Here is a 19,092-nt window from a genome sequence, read left to right on the forward strand (position 1 = left end):
TGAACTGCCTTCAAACAGTTAGTTCTGCTTTATTCAGACAGAGTTTACCATGCATTTTCCATCATATCGCAAGCATATCCAAATGTTCAAGACAGAAATAGAGTCAGATAGTAACTCTGTGACTCCTCAAAAGCTGGGTAAGAACAGACCTCAAATTGTACGTCAATGACATATTAAGTGTGTATCTTGATATTTGATCTGCAAACTCCAAATGATTCACAGACAGCACTTGAAGCTTTAAGGGTGTAGAGAGAGATGCAGTGAAAAAAAAAAAAAGTAGTAACAAAAATTCAAGATGGTTTCATAATCACATCTGAAGCGTGGTGCACTTCAAAGTTTTCTTATTCACAACCTTCATCCATTCTATACATGCAAAACCTGACATTGCCACTTCACTGTCACAGTCATTTCATAGGCCAGGCCAGAAATTTAGAGAGATGTTTCTATGCAGTTAACAGACAACATCCTTAGCCTGCTGACTCTTCATCCATCCTAGCTGCAAAGAGACCTGCTCTTTCATTTCCTGCTGAATGAGAACACATCCAAACATGACACGACCTGTTAGTCCACAGCCAGGAAAGGACTTTTAACACATTCACCTGAACAAAAGAAGATTTTTGTGGTTATTTACATTTGTTCTTCTATCCGACAAAATGAAAGACAATCAAACCACAAGGCCATTACCAAAGAAACAAAACCTGTAATTCTCAGAATCCTAACGTGTAGCTGACTAAATGCTAACTTGCTAAAGCACAAAGAACTACACAGAAGGGATGCTACTCTTAACAGTAAATATTTGTGAAGCCTGTTCCACATTTTACTTCAACAGCCTTAATAAACAGCTGTGCATTTTCAACCCTCGCCCCCCCCTTTTTTTTTAAGGGGATCACAAATACTTTTTACCAAAAAACTTAACAGATTGAATAGCTGCATCAAACAAAGACGATATGCACTTCAGCAGCTAAACTAGGAAAAAACTTGCTTTTAGGGGACAATATACCTAAAACTAAAAAAAGTTAAGCAACTGTATCTATTCTAAGCACTTGCTCCCCTGTAACCTCACCTGCTATTGCAAAGAAGAATTAGGTTCTGGACCGACAGAACAGTGGAATTCTCATTCTGCCCTGTCACCAGGTGCCTGTCCAGCACGACATGTACAGCATCCGGCTTGCTGGCTAAATACAGAGGGGAAAAAAGAACAACAACAAAAAACAAATATTGTGTTTCAGTATCATGTCACTGATGAAATTCTAATACATAAGATAACTATTTCAAACAAACATATCTGCTGGGTGACCGACATGCTGATCTATAACCTCAAGAGACAGGGACAATGTCAAGTCCTTAATTCTGAAACAATTTCACTACGAAGTCCTTCTCTAGAAGGACAGCAGGATTGACCCCTTAATTCAGTTGATACCAAATGGACAAAGTGTGTATTTCAAGAGATTTTCCTAAAAAACCCCCTCACCAAAGTAAGTTTCTTGTAAGTTTTAATCACACTGCAATACACTATAGACTCTCCTTATGTAAGACATCAAAGTAGTAACCACTCTGCTACAAAGAGCCTGCAGAAAGATATTTACTTTCTGGCCAATTATAATGCCCTGATGTGTTAATATCTGCCAGCAATAGTTCAGTATTCCACCTAGTATTTTTAATTGCAGATAGAAACATTATTTTGCCAGTAATGACAGACTCGCATTTTTCTCCCCCTCTCCCAGCTGCTTACCAACTATCTAAATATAGGCTAAGGGCCTTTACACATGCTTCTCCTCCTCTTGCTTAACTTGCTCAGTACCACTTCAGCCAAACATATATGACATAACAGCTACCACCAGGCAAGTGAGTGAGATATTAGCTTTTAAACTGCTTATTACTGAACCAGTTATGCAGAAGGAGGTGGCAGTAGCTCACTCAAAAAGCACAAAGATAAAGAATATACAGCACTTTGATAAGACAGTGGCATTTCTTTTCTCTTGTTAAAGGACACATATGCATAGCCTTAGGAGCCTGGTTCCATTTCCTGTCTATTCTATGTGTATAACTTCTATTCTAGCCATTTCAAGCAGTATCAGTTTATTGGTTGGCACTAGTCTGTTAAATAAAGGATTAATGACTTAAATACCATGGGCACCTTGTTACTCTCTTTAAGCACAGTATCTAAAAAATTTACCTAACAAAATAAGAGACTGAAAGGCAATCATAACTGAAGAACAGAGTCGTTCACAGTATATTATTTATTTCTGCCTGTAGCTCTTTAGTATTGCAGGAAAGTAGCACGTATAGGGAAATTATACTTTTCCCTGAACCTCCAGAAATAATCTAGCATAGACATCTTTTTGTTTTAATGGATTTAGTTTCTCACACGTCACAGAAGTTGAGGTTTAACAGTTTGACAGTGAAGCTGTTACACTTGTGACTATTAATAATGTGTATATAGTACTTGATAAAAAAAAAAAAAAACCACACACACAACAAAACCAGATTCATCACGGACGTATTTTATTCATAGCTATTAGGCAATTAATCAAAGCCAGCACAACCATTCAGCATACCCTCTCCAACTTTAAATGATGAACCACATTTACCTGAATAAAAAACAATCCCCAAATCTAAAAGTTAACCTCTCAGCACAGCACATAATCCCCGCCATGGGGCAAGGGACCAGTTGCAGTACATCACCTACACACGCTCTCCCCCACAGGTATGAAGACAGTAACAAGTCACTGTGAATCAGCAGATCCATGGTAACTCCTGCACATGCTCTTCCCTGCAGTACACGTTCTTCCTTCACCGCAGGATATGCTACCTCACATTCACCATGGGGTAAAAGAGTATTCATGGACAACCAGAGTAGCGTATTGCTCTATTTCTGCGCACATAGTATTTCATGTCACTTATTCTTAAAATACAATTTTTTAAAATCTATTAGGCTATTTGTTTACACCATGAAATGAGAATGCAAGACACGAGATATTCTGTCAGAATCCTGTTCACCTGTGTAAAAATGGCACACAAACATTCATCTTCAGCACTCAGCTACAAGGACAACAAAAACGTGACATACCACTAAACGTAGCTCCAGCATCTTTCACAAAATCCTCCACAATAATGGACAAACTGGCAAAATTAGGCTGCCTTATTAGTTCATACACAGAAGGCTGAAAAAGAACAAAAGGAAATAAACGTCTTGCTTTTTACGAAAAATGCTAAAGTGAAACCAAAAAAGATTTCCCTCCACAATTTATTTTTCTATCCCCAGCACCATTCTCCCAACTGTACAGAGAAAAATGAAATAGAAACAAAATATAAAATCAAGTGACCACAGACAGCTTCTATGGATACCTGCAAGGAGCAAACTGAAAATTCTTATATGTGCCAAATAAAGAGGCAGAGAAAGAATGATACCAAGTGTATTTTATTTTCACATATGAAGTGAAGGAATTGTTCCTCAATTCAGACCACAAAAAGATATCTGTGTTTTGCCTTTTCAACATCCAAACATTCCCTATTTAATTAGGATGACTAAGCAATATCCCTAATGGGTGTCACGTATGCAATTCTCTCTTCCCTGAATGACAAAGCTTTCCAAGGACTAACACAACATCATGCCTAACAATTATATTTATAATTCCACTTAATTAAATTTCCAAAAGACTAGTTTTCAAGTAGTTTTAAAATACACTTTCTGCACTACAAAGTGTGAGGGAATATAAAGCTATTGGCTGCCATCCGAATTAAATCCAGTGCAATTACCATTAAAGAGAGAGGAAACAACATCTTGTACCCACAGAACAGATACAATTATAGCTTAGTTTTGACAAAGAGCTGAAAACACTTTGCTGCTTAGCTGTAATAAAATACACCACAGTGAGTCTGGTGAGGCATTCAATTTCTATCTCAAGATCAGCTCCCCAATAAGGCGTTACTGCAACTGGGTATTCTCACTGTTGTATTTGCTCACCTAACCGCACAGACTATTTTAAAGTAGAAACAATTAAAAATATACCCTATTGTATATTTTGAAGGTGCTCCATTGTGTTATTAAAGAGAGAGTATCCCAGCAAAGTCAAGTGAGTATACTAAAAACTCTCCCATCATCATATCATGTGAGATGATGTGATATGATGAAATAACTCAACACATTAATGCAAATGTAAGGCCTCTTTTCCATTAGCACACAGCTTGACCTTCAATTTACCATGGTCTAGAGGTGCTGGCATTCAAATGTTCGTAGTCCTCAGACCCAAAACATGTTTACTCTTAAATAAAAACCTATATTGCAGCACTGGTTGTTTATCTTCAAGCCATGAAAGAACTGCAGGTTTATACCCACGCTGCAACACCTCTAGCCGATACTTCTGGTAGAAGTAGGTGGTTTTCACTGAGCTACTCTCTGTGGATAAACCATTCAAAACAGAATACAAAAGAACTTTGTGCATCTGCACTCACAAATGAGAGTGGTATAGACCAGTTATTTAACTTGGTGGAGAATGCAGGTCTGGACCCTGAATAGTGCATACGTGATTAACTTCACTTAAGCTGTTCTTCAGATTCAATCCCCAGTAAAGAGTACATAAGAGTAAATTAACTCTAAATAAGTTTAGACTCTGCATGTGACACAATATTTGCATCAAAATGTGCATTTCGAGGTCCAACAGCTAAGCAGCTCTGCAGTTCCATGAAGAGAGAAAAATTAACAAGGAGTACTTTCAATATTGTCGTTCAGATTTCACATGCAGAAAATGAATGCGAATTTCATGGTTCCCATAGCAACTATAACTAGGCCATATTATGCATCTTATTATAAAAATTTCATCATAGATTGCAGTACTAAGTATAAACACACCAGGACTCTCTTGGACAGCTTTTGAGAGTGCCACGAACTTCCTTTCTTAACTTTGTGCATAAATTCCCAACTCTAGAAGTTGTGCTATATAAGTCTGCACTACCTTGGTGAACAGGTATAGGTCCTATATAAATGTAGTAGTTTGTGAGGTCAGAGATACGACAGTACTATAAACAAAACATCAAACATCAACATTATCTACCCACATTTTGAATTAGAAGCCAGTTTGTACAAATACCTTTTTTTCCCCCCCGAAACCTTCTCTATATTTTAAAAGCAAAAAAAAACTTTGAGAAATAAAAGTTACCTTCAGCATTCATGAAACTCAGCGAGGTAACTCTTAAAAGCCCTCAACTACGAATCCAAGGAGCTGCGGCAGTCAGTTCAGGCATTCTATTGAATCAATTTAGAGTTTATGAAATATTCTCCAAATGACAGTTTGTATGTATGTAGCAGGATAATCCCTTCATACATACAGTGTGGGGCCCCTTGTGAAGGGCAATTGTCCCGCTCTTGAAAGTGAGCCTAGTGTACCAAACTGATGATTTATAGTTGAAGGAAATTGTAGGATGTGATCAGAAACACTGGCAGCATCACCTCAAATCACAGTCCCCTGTACAGCAAAAAAAAAGTCTCATAAGAGCAAAAAAACTCTTGAAACAGCAAAAAGTTACCTACCCCTGTCAGACTGTATTCCTGAAACGCCCAGGATTTATCCTCATTGGTGGCACAACACAAAGCTGCAACTCCATGTCCAACCGCACAGATAGGTTCTATAGAAAAATCACAGTGCATTTCAGAAATTGTATCTTTAAATAGCCAATAGAGGTTATTGCAAGGTAGCAGTCTTGCATAAACAGTGTTGTAGTACGGACTATTTTATTCAACACAAATATCTCATGATGTTCACCTACTGTTCTCAGTGCTGAAGTGCTGCAATATCCTAGCCAGGTATCCACTGTTTGCAAGGTCCGTCATAGCCCCAGGACAGTTAGGAATCAACAACGCGTGATATCTAGCACCTAGTAAGGAAAAAAGGATAAACAAATTGTCATACAAATAACAAGCAAAATGAGGCTGATCATAATGTCATTTCAGATTTGACAAAATTAAGACAACCCAGCATAGCTCAGTCAAACACTATATAAACTTAACAAACTAAAGAAATTACCAGATCTACATGGGGAAGAGAAAGAGTTATTTGAGATACAGAACACATATTTCCAATGAGACAGTCTTATGCAGACAAAGCTTAAAACTGTTGTGTTTGCTGGCTTCTACTTTAGGAAAATGTTTATGTATTTCCAAAACTAACATCATGTAAAATGCTTTTAAAATGGTAATTGTATAAAAATGCCAACTCTAGCTGTCAGGGTTTGACTTAAAACACAAGTTGTATTTCTTTTCTGTATCCTACTTCCCTAAAAAAGCTAACATTAAGAAGCATCTGTATCCCTAATAAACGGAGATGAGACACTGGCCAATTGTGATGACCCTTACCATCAATTGACTCCAATTTGGCAGGGTTTGCATATGATTTCATACGGAAGTCCTGTATCCAACGCATGTTGCTTTCATTCACATCCACAAAGTCAATTGATTTCCCCTAGTAGAAACATGTTTCAAAGACTGTGGTTAATATCACTACAGAGACTTCTGTTTTGTTTCTGGAAGGATAAGCACGTGAGATTTTGTGAGACTTTAGCTATGAAAGTAGAGAAGTTTTCCAATCTTTCTACTGAAGAGGTTTCTTAAGACTCATCTCTTCACTCTGTAGATAACAGATATTGGACAGTGAAGTTCAGAACCACGGGAAGCATGTCTTCATGTCTTCAGTTCAATATTAAGAAAACAAGAGTTTAAAAAAAAATGAGTGCCTTAATCTGTAAAGATAATAAAACATCTCTCAAAAATAGTTAGTATACTACTACTTTGTCAACTGATATATCAGTTGGTTTCACACTAAATCACAGTAACGTCCATTTTTACTTACCCCAGGAGTGGCAACTTGAAGATTAAAAGCAGAGCTAGTCAGTGTAAAGCAATGAAGGAAGGACTGGGCTGACACACCTGCAAAAGAGTCCTACAATTTAAGGAAAGAGCCGTTGCACTTTATACCAAATCATACTAGTACGTTTTCCTTGTAAGGTACGCAAACTTGTTTTCCTCTCATCTTAAAAGTCTCAAGAGTTTCAGAGGCTTATTGTTAAATTTAAGAAATACGCAGCCCTCATCACAGCTAGGTATGGAGAGATACATGCTAAAGGCATTCTGTCTGCCTGGGTTGGGGGTGAGAGGAAGGGGGGGGGAAAGGGCAGCTCTTTCAGGTAGTACAGCTCCGTGCATGCCCAGAACCAGGTAGAGATACAACCAAGGTGCAAGACAGCGCGCGGGCATGTATTCGCGCAGCGCTACTGTGCGCGCAGGGACACAGGGGCACGCATGCTCACCGGTGCACCTCGCAACTGAGCACGCACTGCAAGCAAGCTCATACCCGCACAACGCAGGGGCAGCAAGCGCGTGTGCGTGCCTGCCCGCAGAGCACGGCTGAGCGGAGAGCAGGTACACCCCGGCCGCCCACTCTTGCGCACAGGCTGCTAAGATGCTGAAGGCCCGAAGACGGCACAGCCGTGCACGGAAGGGGGAACAGCGCGTACAGACAGGCTGTGCGCGCCTGTGCAGCCGCACGGCCGCGGACGCGCGGGGGCGCGCGCACAGCTGCGGGTACACGCTGCGTGGGGGGGGGGAGGGGAAGGACCCTGCGCGCCGTATACTGAGGGACGAGCGGGGCCCGGCGGGACGGAGGTGCCTGCCGGCAGCGTCTCACCCGCGGCGGCGGCGCTGGCGACGATGAGGCAGGTGGGCTTGCCGAGCCGGTCCGACATGGCGCGGGGAACGGCAGAGCCCGGCAACGGCACCAGCGGCGGCGGCGGCTGTCTCCTCCAGCGGCCCCCGCCGCGCATGCGCCGCGCGCGGAAGGGGTGGGGGAGCGCGCGCCGCCGGGCGGGCGGCCGTTGGGCGCGGCGGGGCGGCCGTTGGGCGAGGGGCGCGGCGCCTGAGGGGGAAGCGCCGCGGCGGCGGCGCCCGTGCGGAGGCGGCTGCGGCACACGCCACGGGTGTCGCGCCCCCCCCCCCGCCTCCCCGGGCGCTGCTGGCGTGTGGTGGCTGGCGTTGTTTGAGCAGTTCACCCTCCCGTGGACGAGCACAACGGTCCTGACCTCCGAGGTTCCCTACCTCGTCCCTGCGCTGGTGCTTACACCTACCGCAGGCAGTGTCTGGACCTCCTGTGCTGGCCTTGCTGAGGTGTCAGTGTTTTGTTTCCTCTCTGTAGCAGCATGGTAGTTTGGTTTAGAGACCCGCTCTTCAAGCTCTGCTCTGAGAGTAAGCCTTTTTTCCCCGCATCGGATTTTATTTTAGTACCCCGGTAGGATTGAAACCTCAGGGAAGGGGAAGTTAGTGACACCATGTTGTGGGTGGTCAAAGAAAAAGCAGCCGTTGATGTCAAAATGGCAAGTAGGTCTCGTTGCGTGGTTGGAGAGGCCAACCGTAGAGCGTTAGTGAGCTGGGTTTCAAACTGCCTTGCTCTAACCACATAAACTAAATACCAAAAACTTTCCCATGGAGTCCACGCCACCATTAGACGTGGTTTACTGTGCTAGCGATGTGAAGTGTTTCCGATGCACGAGAGAAGGAGGTATGAAACTCCTCCTTGAAACCAAAGCTATTTTTAACTTGCTGGTGCTTGGTATACGTCTTATAATTTGCTCTTGATGTCTTTCACCCCTGGAATATATAGTCTCAGGATGTTGTGGGGGAACAGAGGAAACGCATTCTGCCCTTTTTGCATCCTTTAAGAAGTCGCAACTACTCACGATATATGGGATCCTAAGAGAGAACCAAGAATCCGTCAAAGCGATTTGCTGAAAAAATGAAGGATGAAATGCATGGATGCAGAACTGGGTGATTTCCTGGAGCCACTGAAATGAATATCAGAATTACAAACTTAATAAGATCATCTAAATGTTCTTTAAATTGTCTTTCCCATCCTTCATACCTGCTCCAGATTGTCTTTCTTGTATATACTTTTAATTGTTAATGACTCATTATTCTTCAAAAAAAAAGTTCATTTATTGCAGGTATCATTGCTCTTAGCTCTACAGTTTGCCAGAGGAAATGTAATTTTTGTAAACCTTGTTCAGTTTCTGAATTTGCATTTTTCATCTCTATGCTAATTGAATAGGTTTATGTCTTGCTGGTTGCTAGTGTATTATAAAGAAACAATGCCACTATAAAATGATTGATAGGAAGCAAAGAGCACAATTCTGACATTATTTTGCTTTATTTATGTGAAGGGACCTGATTTTCAGCCTGGTTTCATAAAGGAAACGTAGCTTTTGCCATCATGCTATCTGTTTGTCCGTCTGTTCAATCATCTTCCTGTCCGTATCCTTTCCTCACCAAAGCTGTGTTCTGAAATCACTCCTGCTACCTGGAGATGTCTGGATGTTCCTCTTTTTTTACTCCAGCTTAGCTACCAGAAAACAAGAAAAAACACTGAAAGGGTAGCATTTACTGTTCAGTTTAGCTACCTTGCAGGGGACTTACTGCCACTCCAGCAGTCTAAAGCTTTTATGTCACTGAGAATTGGATTTATGCTCACTCCTTGCTTGTGAACCCAGAGTTTTTTTTTTCTGAACCTAAGAGCAGAAAGCAAACTGCTATCTCAAATCCTATCCTGCTCTTCCCATCCTCCCTAGACTGCCCAAAATACAAAGCATTAGATGACTTGGCAACAGTTTAAAATCAAGACAGAGCAAGAAAAAAAGGCAGGCCAGAGAGCCCCAGTTGCTACAGGTTAAATTGTACATTGATGTCTTAATACATGACGTTCCACCACTCAGTAGGTGCCAGTGTTTCAATTTTACCAGAGCGCATGACTGGTAGATTTTGTAAATGATCTTCTATTGAATTCTCTTCCAGCAAGCACTAGTTAAGCTTTGTGGTCTCTCTGTACTTAATCTGGGTGGTTAACAAGTGCGAGAAGTGACTAGTACTGTATCATGAGGACTGTAAAAATTATTTGCTACTTCATGTTGACTGTTCTTTTTGATAAAGCCGGGAGGTTAATGGTTATGTTAGGTTAGGTGAGTGTTTCTCCTTCAGATCTAGTCTAGTAAAACAGTAGTGCTTATCTTTTAAAGTGATTTGGCATCATACTGTTTTCTTTGTGTAAATGATGGGTGGAGTAGGAGGGAACAGGGAAAAATAATACATAGTTTAAAAAGATAATTGTAAACATAGCCTCTGCCTTTCATAATATTTTAGGAAATAATGTAGGAGGGCTAGAAACCCCGCAAGTTTATTCTCAATATTCTGCGGAAGTCTTATGAAGTGTAACACTAAAGAATAATTTCCTGAAGCATTTATACAGTACCTACATCTCACGAGCATGTGTTGAAACCTTCCCTTCCTGCCACAAACACCCCCGCACATAAACACTGGTTAAAATGCACTAGTATGAAAAGGTAGGCCATTCTTGTATTTCTCTCAAAACACGTATGCTGCTAGATACCAGGACTTAAATTTCATTCGAGCAATGTATTTCCTACATGATATTTTTGCAACTGATAATTTCAAAATACTTGATTAAAGAAATTCAACTAGAAGAAGGAAACACGCTTAAGTAGATTTTCTTTCAGGTTTCTACTGGGCAATTAATCGAAAAGTTCAGTCCAGCCACAAAACTAGAGCTGAAGAAAAACTTACTCTTTCCCCAAAGATGCAAGCTTGTTTGCCTATCCTACATACTAGCCAGAAGGTGTGAAGACACAGAGGATGGCATTCAGACTATCTGCAGGGATCACTAATTCCTGCTCCACATTGCACTAATGTCTCCATGCAGATAACAGCCAGAGTTGACTTGTGTCTAGCTCATTTGAAAGAAGTGAGCACCTTCTGCAGAATACAGGGTGTACTCACCAAATGAAATAGAAAGTGTGGCTAATTAATTTTTGCATGCCTTGGTGAGGTCACGATTATGTAGAGATCAGCCTAACTGCCCAATGAAGCCTATCATCAGTTAAGGGAAAGATTAATTTCATCCCTTTGGTTTTTTTTCAGAGAGCTATCTAGTCTTCCTAAGGCAGTTGTACAGTGGCCTAGAACAGGCACTAATAATTACAGTTCTCCCATGTGATAGAGTAATTGAACTCTCTGTGAGAGACAGTACAGCTGACGTTGATGGGCTGATAAGGATACTGACTTACGCATCTGCCTTTAGTGCACAATGAACCTCATCTCTTCCAGTCATTAAGTGGGCATGGATTAACTGGCAAGGTCATACTGGTAAAAGGACATTACTGTGCTTATAAAATAAGTGGTTTTCCAGTTACAAAATAGTTCTTAAGAAAGTCTCTGCATATTCAGTCCCCTCTTTTCAAACTGGCTTTGTACTCTGTGGAATGTATTGTCCAAGAGAGTCTTTAAAAGCATTTCTGCAGTTAAAGTTGAGAACCTGGATCATTCCTCAGGAAAAAGTGAGAAAAGAGGAAGAATCAATAACTATATTACACTGTGTGTTTGATGGTTGCCATCTCTGCCTGGCACACACTGGAGACTGGATAAGAAAGCTGTGAAGCTAAAAGCATATGTTGCTGCAAGTTGCTTTGAACTAAAATATCTTTGAGTTAAAGAATTAAAGCTCACTGGCTGCATACTGGAGCACACCTTTACCTTCTGGAGACTGGATACAGGAAGAGTTCTGCAAGGTCTGGCACAGTTTATTTAAAAATCCATGCCCAAATGGCAGCAATGAACCCCACAGCTGCTGTGGCCTGTGATCAACAGGGACAAAGCCTGCTTTGGTCTTTGACCGGATTTGTCCTCCTCTGTAGAACATCCCTATAATACAGAATGAGATGGAAAACAGGTGATTTGGGCAGCTGGTAAAATACACAACCTCAAGGAAATTATGACAGTGGGGAAGACTATAGCTCCCATTTAGCTGAGGGAGTTTCTTCTCACTAGGTAAGAAGGTGAGGGTGACTGAGCACTGGCACAGGTTGCCCAGAGAGGTTGTGGAGTCTCCTTCCCTGGAGTTATTCAAAACCCGTCTGGATGTGATGCTGGGCAATATGCTCTAGAGGACCCTGCTTGAGCAGGGGGGTTGGACTAGATGATCTCCAGAGGTCCCTGCCAACCTCAGTCATTCTGTGAATCTGTGAACCAGTAAATCCATGCTTGGACTATAGCTTGTTAAGATATGCAGGAAGATGACTAAGCCTGAGGTTTAACTGACTGAATAGGCCATGAGAAACTGCTCGACGTAAAAGATCGAACAGAGCGACAAGCTGATAAACGTCACAGCACCGTGAGAGGTGCTCAGAGTTCCCAGATGGTTAAGGAGACCAAATGGTTATGTGAGAGACAGCCAAGCTTCGCAGACAGCTGAATGGGAATTTTGGGTACCATCGGGGCAAAGAAGTCAGCAAGGCCTCTGCAAAGCACTCTGCCAGGAGTGCCTAGGTAACCATGTTAGTAATACTAAGTAAGGCTGAGATTACATAGGTAACAGTATCAGAAATACCAAATTTGGGTGCAGATGTAGCAAAACTAGACCAATGGGGAAAAAGTAATTAGAAGTAGGCTATTTGGGAGGAGACAGGGATGGAGAAAGGGAGAGATCAAGGTGAACAGAGGAAAAAATAGGCATAGAGAAAAAGGAGTATAAAAGAGGCTAGTCAAGAGTAAGCAAGCTGCTGGTTAGTACGCTTGTTTGACCCTGTGCTTGATCACCACCTGGACTAGCTGGTGAGTATGAGGAGACCCACAGCTGGAAAGATCTGTCTGCTCAAGTCTGAGCAGATGACTAGGTAATGGGCCCAGGATCTGGGCAGGGATATTAGGCAGACTGAAAACCAGTGGTAATATGTGAGTGGTCCATGAGTGTGGGTGTGTTTGTGAATCAAGAGAGTGATAGTGTGTGCACGATTCATTCATGAACATCAGTCCTCATCAACTGGACAGGGGGAACGGGATCAGACTGTGTTAATCATGTTTATATGAGCGCTCTTTTGTGTTTTTGTGGGTGCCAGTAAATGCTCTGTAGTTTGGCTGTGTTGGCTCTGTGTGTGTGTACCTATTGGGAGCACATGCTCAGCTTCAGTACCGGAAGGACCTGCAAATAGAAACTGCAGCACCCTTCATCTATGACGCTGGGGTATGAACAGTCAGAGCCTGTGACACCAGAATGTGCTGGGGAGAATTAGTTGAGGGAAGAGAGTGAAGCAGCTTGAGCTAAGATTTCAGCTAAATTTTCTGCCCACACCTGTCTTTTAAGAAAAATACCATTGGAAAAGCTACCTGAAAGCATACCCAGAGGAGAGCAGCTCAGCAGCAAATGTGATTTCCGTTGGGGCTTTATTTTTACTCAGTTTGTGCTCCTGCCCTGCCCGGAACTTTGTACTTCAATATACTTCTGGTTCAAGTGACTAGTGCCTATGCCATTCAAATGCTGAGTGTCTCCATGAAGAAAACTACCACTATCTCCAAATTTTATCAGATTCAGGATTCAAAGCAGAATGGATGTACATGTACATGGAGACTTTTTTTTGCCTGTAACTCAAGTCTGCAACAGCTATGGAATATGGAAAAATCAAGCCCAAATGACATAGGAGAGAAAAATGACCTAATGTCCTGCATAGAACAGACGCTATTGGTTCTCTATTTTCGACCTTTGCAAGGCTGCAAAGTCTTTTGCACTTGCAAATATAGCGGTTGCCCTTAGGAAAGGAGACAGCCTCCTCCTGCAATAGAGCAAGCAGCACTGTTCCATCACAGGCTGAAGAGGACAATTTGTGCGGGTGTCGCCACTGATTTCAAACTATGGGGAAGCCACAGGTTGGAGTATCACTTCTTGCTGCACCATCCCTGCTGCCTTTCCAGTCATGTCTGCACACCATCTTCTGTTAAGAGGAGATGGATCAACTGTCACTGGAAGAGGGTGAGTTTGCCCCAGCCCAGTAATTGAAGAGTCTCAGTTCCTTTGAGACAATGCTCTCTCCTCATGCATATAAGGCAGGAGAGATTTCTGTCTCACAGAATCACAGAATCGTTTAGGTTGGAAGGGACCTCTGGAGATCATCTAGACCAACCTCCCTGTTCAAGCAGGGTCACCTAGAGCATATTGCCCAGGATCACATCCAGACGGGTTTTGAATATCTCCAGCGAAGGAGACTCCACTACCTCTCTGGGCAACCTGTTCCAATGCTCTGTCACCCTCACAGTGAAGAAGTTTTTTCTCAGGTTTAGGTGGAACTTCCTGTGGTTCAGTTTGTGCCCGTTGCCTCTTGTCCTGTTGCTGGGCACCACGGAGAAGAGGCTGGCCTCATCCTCTTGACACTCCCCCTTCAGATACTTGGACACGTTGATGAGATCGCCTCTCAATCTTCTCTTCTCCAGGCTGAACAGGCCCAGCTCTTGCAGCCTTTCTTCATAGGAGAGGTGCTCCAGCCCTCTAATCATCTTGGTAGCCCTCCGCTGGACTCTCTCCAGGAGTGCCATGTCTCTCTTGTACTGGGGAGCCCAGAACTGGACACAGTACTCCAGGTGAGGCCTCCCCAGGGCTGAGGAGAGGGGCAGGATCACCTTCCTCCACCTGCTGGCAACACTCTGCCTAATGCACCCCAGGAGACCATTGGCCTTCTTGGCCACAAGGGCACATTGCTGGCTCATGTTTAACTTGTTGTCCACAAGGGGTCTCCTCCCGCATGGCTCATCCACTACTCATTTGTCAAATGTATGCACTGTTTCATGCACCCTAACTGGAGGCAGTAGGGAGTATCAGGCATCCACCTATACCAGCTTCTCAGATTCAGGATTCAGACTCAGATAAGAAGACTTTACTTACTCCTCTGCTTCCATGAATATTAAGATGATCTAAAACTTGAGTCCTTAGCTGAGTTTCTGCAGCAAGAATCTCATATAGTTAAGGCTTTTGCAACTGAAGGCTGCCCCTTTTTTCCTAACCCCCAAGGGGTTTCGAGTATTTGTCTTCCCCTTTCCTAAGAAATTTATTTCTAGAAGCCTGCAGACTTTCCAGAGACCTCATTCACAGCTGGTACAATATAACAGCAACTCATTTACTGTGACGTGTCTTGCTGAAATGCTCCTCCCTTCTGGCTGGTCAGAAGGGAATCCTCTGGCTCTCACTGATGAGCAGAGAATCCTACAGTCATCAGTCAGATGCTCAGGGGACTGCTTGCTCCTTGTGAGGATGGACATTCCTGGGCCAGTTAAAAATGGAAGCAAGTAAATCAGAAAACACCCTAATTTGATGAGTGAGGGGTCAACATTTTATACAACAACCAACCATGCAGCAAAGCCTGGAGACTGGCCTGCAAAATGGGGGATCAGCGGGATCAAAAAGGGTTTCCTATGCGACTCTGGATAAGTCATTTAATTGCTCTACATTTTAGTTCCTCTCTGGGAATAATAATAATTGTCCTTGGTCTGCTTTATTTCAGTAGGTTGGAATTTATTTGGGGCAGGGACTGCCTTTCACTGCAATTCTTCCTGGGATCTCTAATTCTAGCATAATCTTCAGCCTGCAGGAAACATTTTCATGACTAAGGAGTGAGAGGAAGAGTAGCCATTTTCACTCACACACCCAAATACACAAAAATACTCACGTGAGGAATTATACAATATATCTATGTGTATATATATATCTATATATAGTTTATTTCTCACAATCCTGGTAAGAGTTACAGGTGTATTGGGAATCATTTACAGTTTCACAGCATATGGAGTGGCCATACAGCTTCTGATGTGAGTAACATACAGTGTGTAGAGAGCACACGTTTCCAACCCATCCACCCACCATTCATACAATGGGTTTTCAAAGCTCATACTAGATTCAGCTACGTAGAAAGCCTGGAAAATGTTAGGGTACAGCGTTGGGTGTCATACAACACTGTCAGTCACAATGGGACAAGCTAAACTACTTTAATTTTCAATCTAGTATTTCTAGTCTACCTGCATTATTGCATTTATACGCTTTTTTTTTATTAAAGTAAATAGAATACTATATGGGAAAGGAAAAATTCTTGACTATTTTAGGATTTGAGCTGCAGCCCATACAAAGTGTCCATAGAAGCATAGACAAGATTATAAATTCAACAAGGTATAAATTAGCTGTATAGCTTTGTGTGTAGGTAGGTGTCCATTTCCCTCCAGGAAATGTGTCTAGCAGCATATTGTTTTTGAAAATAAAAAAACAAACCTGTATGTTGAACACAGGTAAATATGTGTAAGTGACAAGCACGTCTGTTTGTACAGGGAAGAAATCAAGGTATCACTCTGAAAATTACTATTAATTGGAAATCACATTCAGAGTCTGATTCAAAAGATGATATCAGTGGAAAGATGCCTGTGACTTCAAACATGGCATCAGGCATTTCCCCGCCAATAATATCCGAGCCTTTCCATTTGACTTCCAAAGGGCTTTGGATCAGTCCCTGAAAAAGTAATTGAATCGAAGCAAAACAAAAGAAAAAAATCCCCTGTAATCTGACCTTCGAGTTCCCTTTCTACATTTTACTTTCTCTGCAAGTTTGTAAACAACCTGCTCCTACCATGAGAAGAGAGTTGATTGTTACTGGAGAGTTGAGATTGCAACTTTAAAAGATTCCAACTGAAAGTATCCTAACCAGTGACTCAGGAAAAGGCACCAGGGTTAACAAGGGCTGCCCAAAAATTAATAAAGCTAAATAATTTGTTTATTGTTTTGTTTTTTAATATGGGAAAATTGTATGACATCCTCCTTCTTATCAAATTGCCCCAGAAACTTGACTGCTTGAAGCTCCTATGTCAAAAGCAGGGATATGATGCAGGTCTTTTCTGTTGGAAAGGTAACTAAGCATTCCTCTCTTCCTGCTGGAAATTTTGGTACTGTAGCATCATCATGCACAGACAGAAACAACCAAGAACTTTTGTTCTTGGGATCCTGGCCTGGAGCTTTGCATTATGAGAAACCAAAGGAGAATGGAAATGACTGCAAATTTCAAGGTAGGAGCAACTGAAGAAGAAACGGGAGCAAGAGAAACATGTAAAATTTCTGTTCGTCCAAATCCTATTTAATCCGCATTATATTTTTCATCAAAACTAGATCTGTTTAATCAGAAGAGCATCGCGTCAAACAGCAGAGAGCATGACACCCAGCGTGCTGCGTATCAGGGCATCTGAACAGAACAAACACTTTACAATTGTAAACAGCAAGCAGAATAATAGTGCAGGATAGAGCCAAACTCATGTATTTGGAAAACCAATGACTGTGATCTGTTATATCACCTGTGTGCTTTGAGTATCTACTTTTCAGCAAGGTTAGTTGAATGAGACATAGATTTTCAAGACCCAGCAGCCTCGCATTACTTTACTCTAATGGGGAATAGAAGAGAGCTGCAGCATGTTCCATGCACATAAGCGATTCTTTGAGGCCCGCTGAAATGCCAGTCATTGACTTAAGCCGAGAATAAGTCCTCAAGTGCTTGAGAACCTCACTTCTGTGCCTGTATGTTTGGTGCTCCAATAACAGGAGGACCAAAGAGGCACTAGCTCCAGCCCCGTGTAGTGTATGCAAGTACTGTATCAGCATCTCTTGAACAGCCTGGCCAGAACACCTCGCACCTGACTGGCAGGCAGCCTGCAGGGCTTCGATCTTGAGCAGAGCTTGTGACCTTGCAGTGGTTCACTGACATGGAAGAGCAAGGACAAGAAAGAGACCTGCCAGCTACAGGTTCAGTGCTCTCAGGTACCGAGCTTCTGTGGCAGAGGAGAGCACTCAGCATCTTGCAGTCTCTGACCCTCATACTAACTCAAGAGCCTTAGCAATTAGAGCAGATGAAAACCACGCATATTCCCTGGTGTGCTACACAGTCTCTGCATTCTCTTAGGTGCTTAGCAGCTGAATATTTGCTATATCTTTTGGATGGGGCTACCCAAAATCTACCCCTGCATTGGGGCAGGGTTTCTGCCTAGTTGTGGAGAGGCCACATATGCAAAGTTGCCTGGGCAAAAAATAGGGAAAGGAAAAGGAATACAGTTCAGTAGTTGAAGAAACAGTAAAGTGCAAGCAAAGCAATCAAACAGATCTGCAGAAACCAATGGAGCCAGGTAGCTTGTACCAGCTGAGGATGGGCAGACAGTTTAGGAATTTGGGTAGAGAAAGGGAAATCCGGTCACATGGCTGGACTGGTGATCTAAAATAGAAAAGGAAAAAGTCCTCATCATAAAAGCCCTTGCTCAAGGGATAAAATCACTAGATTAAACTTCCCTTTGCCAGTCAACCAAGGCAATGTGATCTGAGCTAATCACAGGAAGATGCAGTAAAAGATTAAGAAAAATGATGTTGGAACTGGCTCAGCCAAGTCAAACTGAACAGCACACCGTGCATGTTCCAAGTCAATGTCTGTCAACTAAATTGCAGTACCAGCAGTTGTACCTGCCATCATCATCTGTACTGGTGAAATCAAGATATCATAACCTAACTCAAGGAGAGCAAACTTCTGTAAAGCCACGTTCAGTTTGATGAACCTAGATTAAGTACCATCTCATTTTTGCCACATGTTCACCATGAGAGCTAAGATGCCTTATTCTGTCCTCTTTGCCCTTAAGCGGCAGCTTAAACAATAACTTCCCATTAATAGCATCAAATAGTATTTCAAATAGATAAACTTTGGGAGAGAACTAAATTCCAATCCATACAGAGACAGAAGAGGTTTGAAAAAGAATGAGAGGCCAAAAAGAGCCATTGCAGGACAAGTGCTTCAGGGTAGATTACAAACTGAAAACAGAGCAAGCAGTATTTAATCCACAGTACTAGGCAGACAACGCTCATATTGTCCTCTTCTGGCTTTTTTGTAAACCACAGAGCGTAATTTCTGAAGTGAGTGAGTGGTACTGTATACCCTGGCCCAGAAGACTGCTGTACAGACTTCATTGCTTTCCGCAGTGGAGTTGTTGTCAAAGGAGTGCCAGTCATAAGACCTAAAATGTGCAGACAGTCCAGGTCAGATCTTCAACATCAGTGGATTTCTCCATGAAAGAATAATGACCAAATTCCTGTGGTGTTAATGTCAGGAAATGTTCTGATTCTGGGCCTCCAAAACTAAGAACTTTTAACTGCTAATTTAGATACAGAATTTTGATTATGTATGTCAGAGCTAACTCCATTCACAGAGGGA

General features: G+C 42.3%; 2 protein-coding genes across 4 annotated transcripts in view; one reads left to right on the forward strand and one right to left on the reverse strand.

Annotated features, from left to right (window-relative positions):
- Positions 1 to 13: 13 nt before the first annotated feature.
- GATD1 (glutamine amidotransferase class 1 domain containing 1) lies at positions 14 to 7,828 on the reverse strand. Of its 3 annotated transcripts, none has more exons than XM_068944345.1 (8): positions 7,680 to 7,828; positions 6,846 to 6,922; positions 6,353 to 6,458; positions 5,767 to 5,874; positions 5,531 to 5,625; positions 3,071 to 3,164; positions 1,064 to 1,175; positions 14 to 599 (listed from the first exon to the last, which is right to left on the reverse strand). In XM_068944345.1, exons 1-8 carry the CDS (start codon positions 7,813 to 7,815, stop codon positions 596 to 598), a joined length of 732 nt encoding a protein of 243 aa, XP_068800446.1. In that variant the 5' UTR covers positions 7,816 to 7,828; the 3' UTR covers positions 14 to 595. The 3 variants fall into 3 exon arrangements, with proteins under 3 accessions (XP_068800446.1, XP_068800445.1, XP_068800444.1); XM_068944344.1 differs by having other exon boundaries at positions 14 to 523; positions 7,680 to 7,826; XM_068944343.1 differs by having other exon boundaries at positions 14 to 526; positions 7,680 to 7,826.
- Positions 7,383 to 19,092, forward strand: part of LOC104141492 (NACHT, LRR and PYD domains-containing protein 3) — a 57,684-nt gene continuing 45,974 nt past the window's right edge. The window contains exon 1 of the mRNA XM_068944340.1: positions 7,383 to 7,711. The gene's annotated coding sequence lies outside the window, so the exon portion shown is untranslated. The remainder of the gene's footprint in view (positions 7,712 to 19,092) is intronic.

The sequence above is a fragment of the Struthio camelus genome, chromosome 5 (genome assembly GCF_040807025.1).
Source record: "Struthio camelus isolate bStrCam1 chromosome 5, bStrCam1.hap1, whole genome shotgun sequence".
Taxonomy (NCBI): domain Eukaryota; kingdom Metazoa; phylum Chordata; class Aves; order Struthioniformes; family Struthionidae; genus Struthio; species Struthio camelus.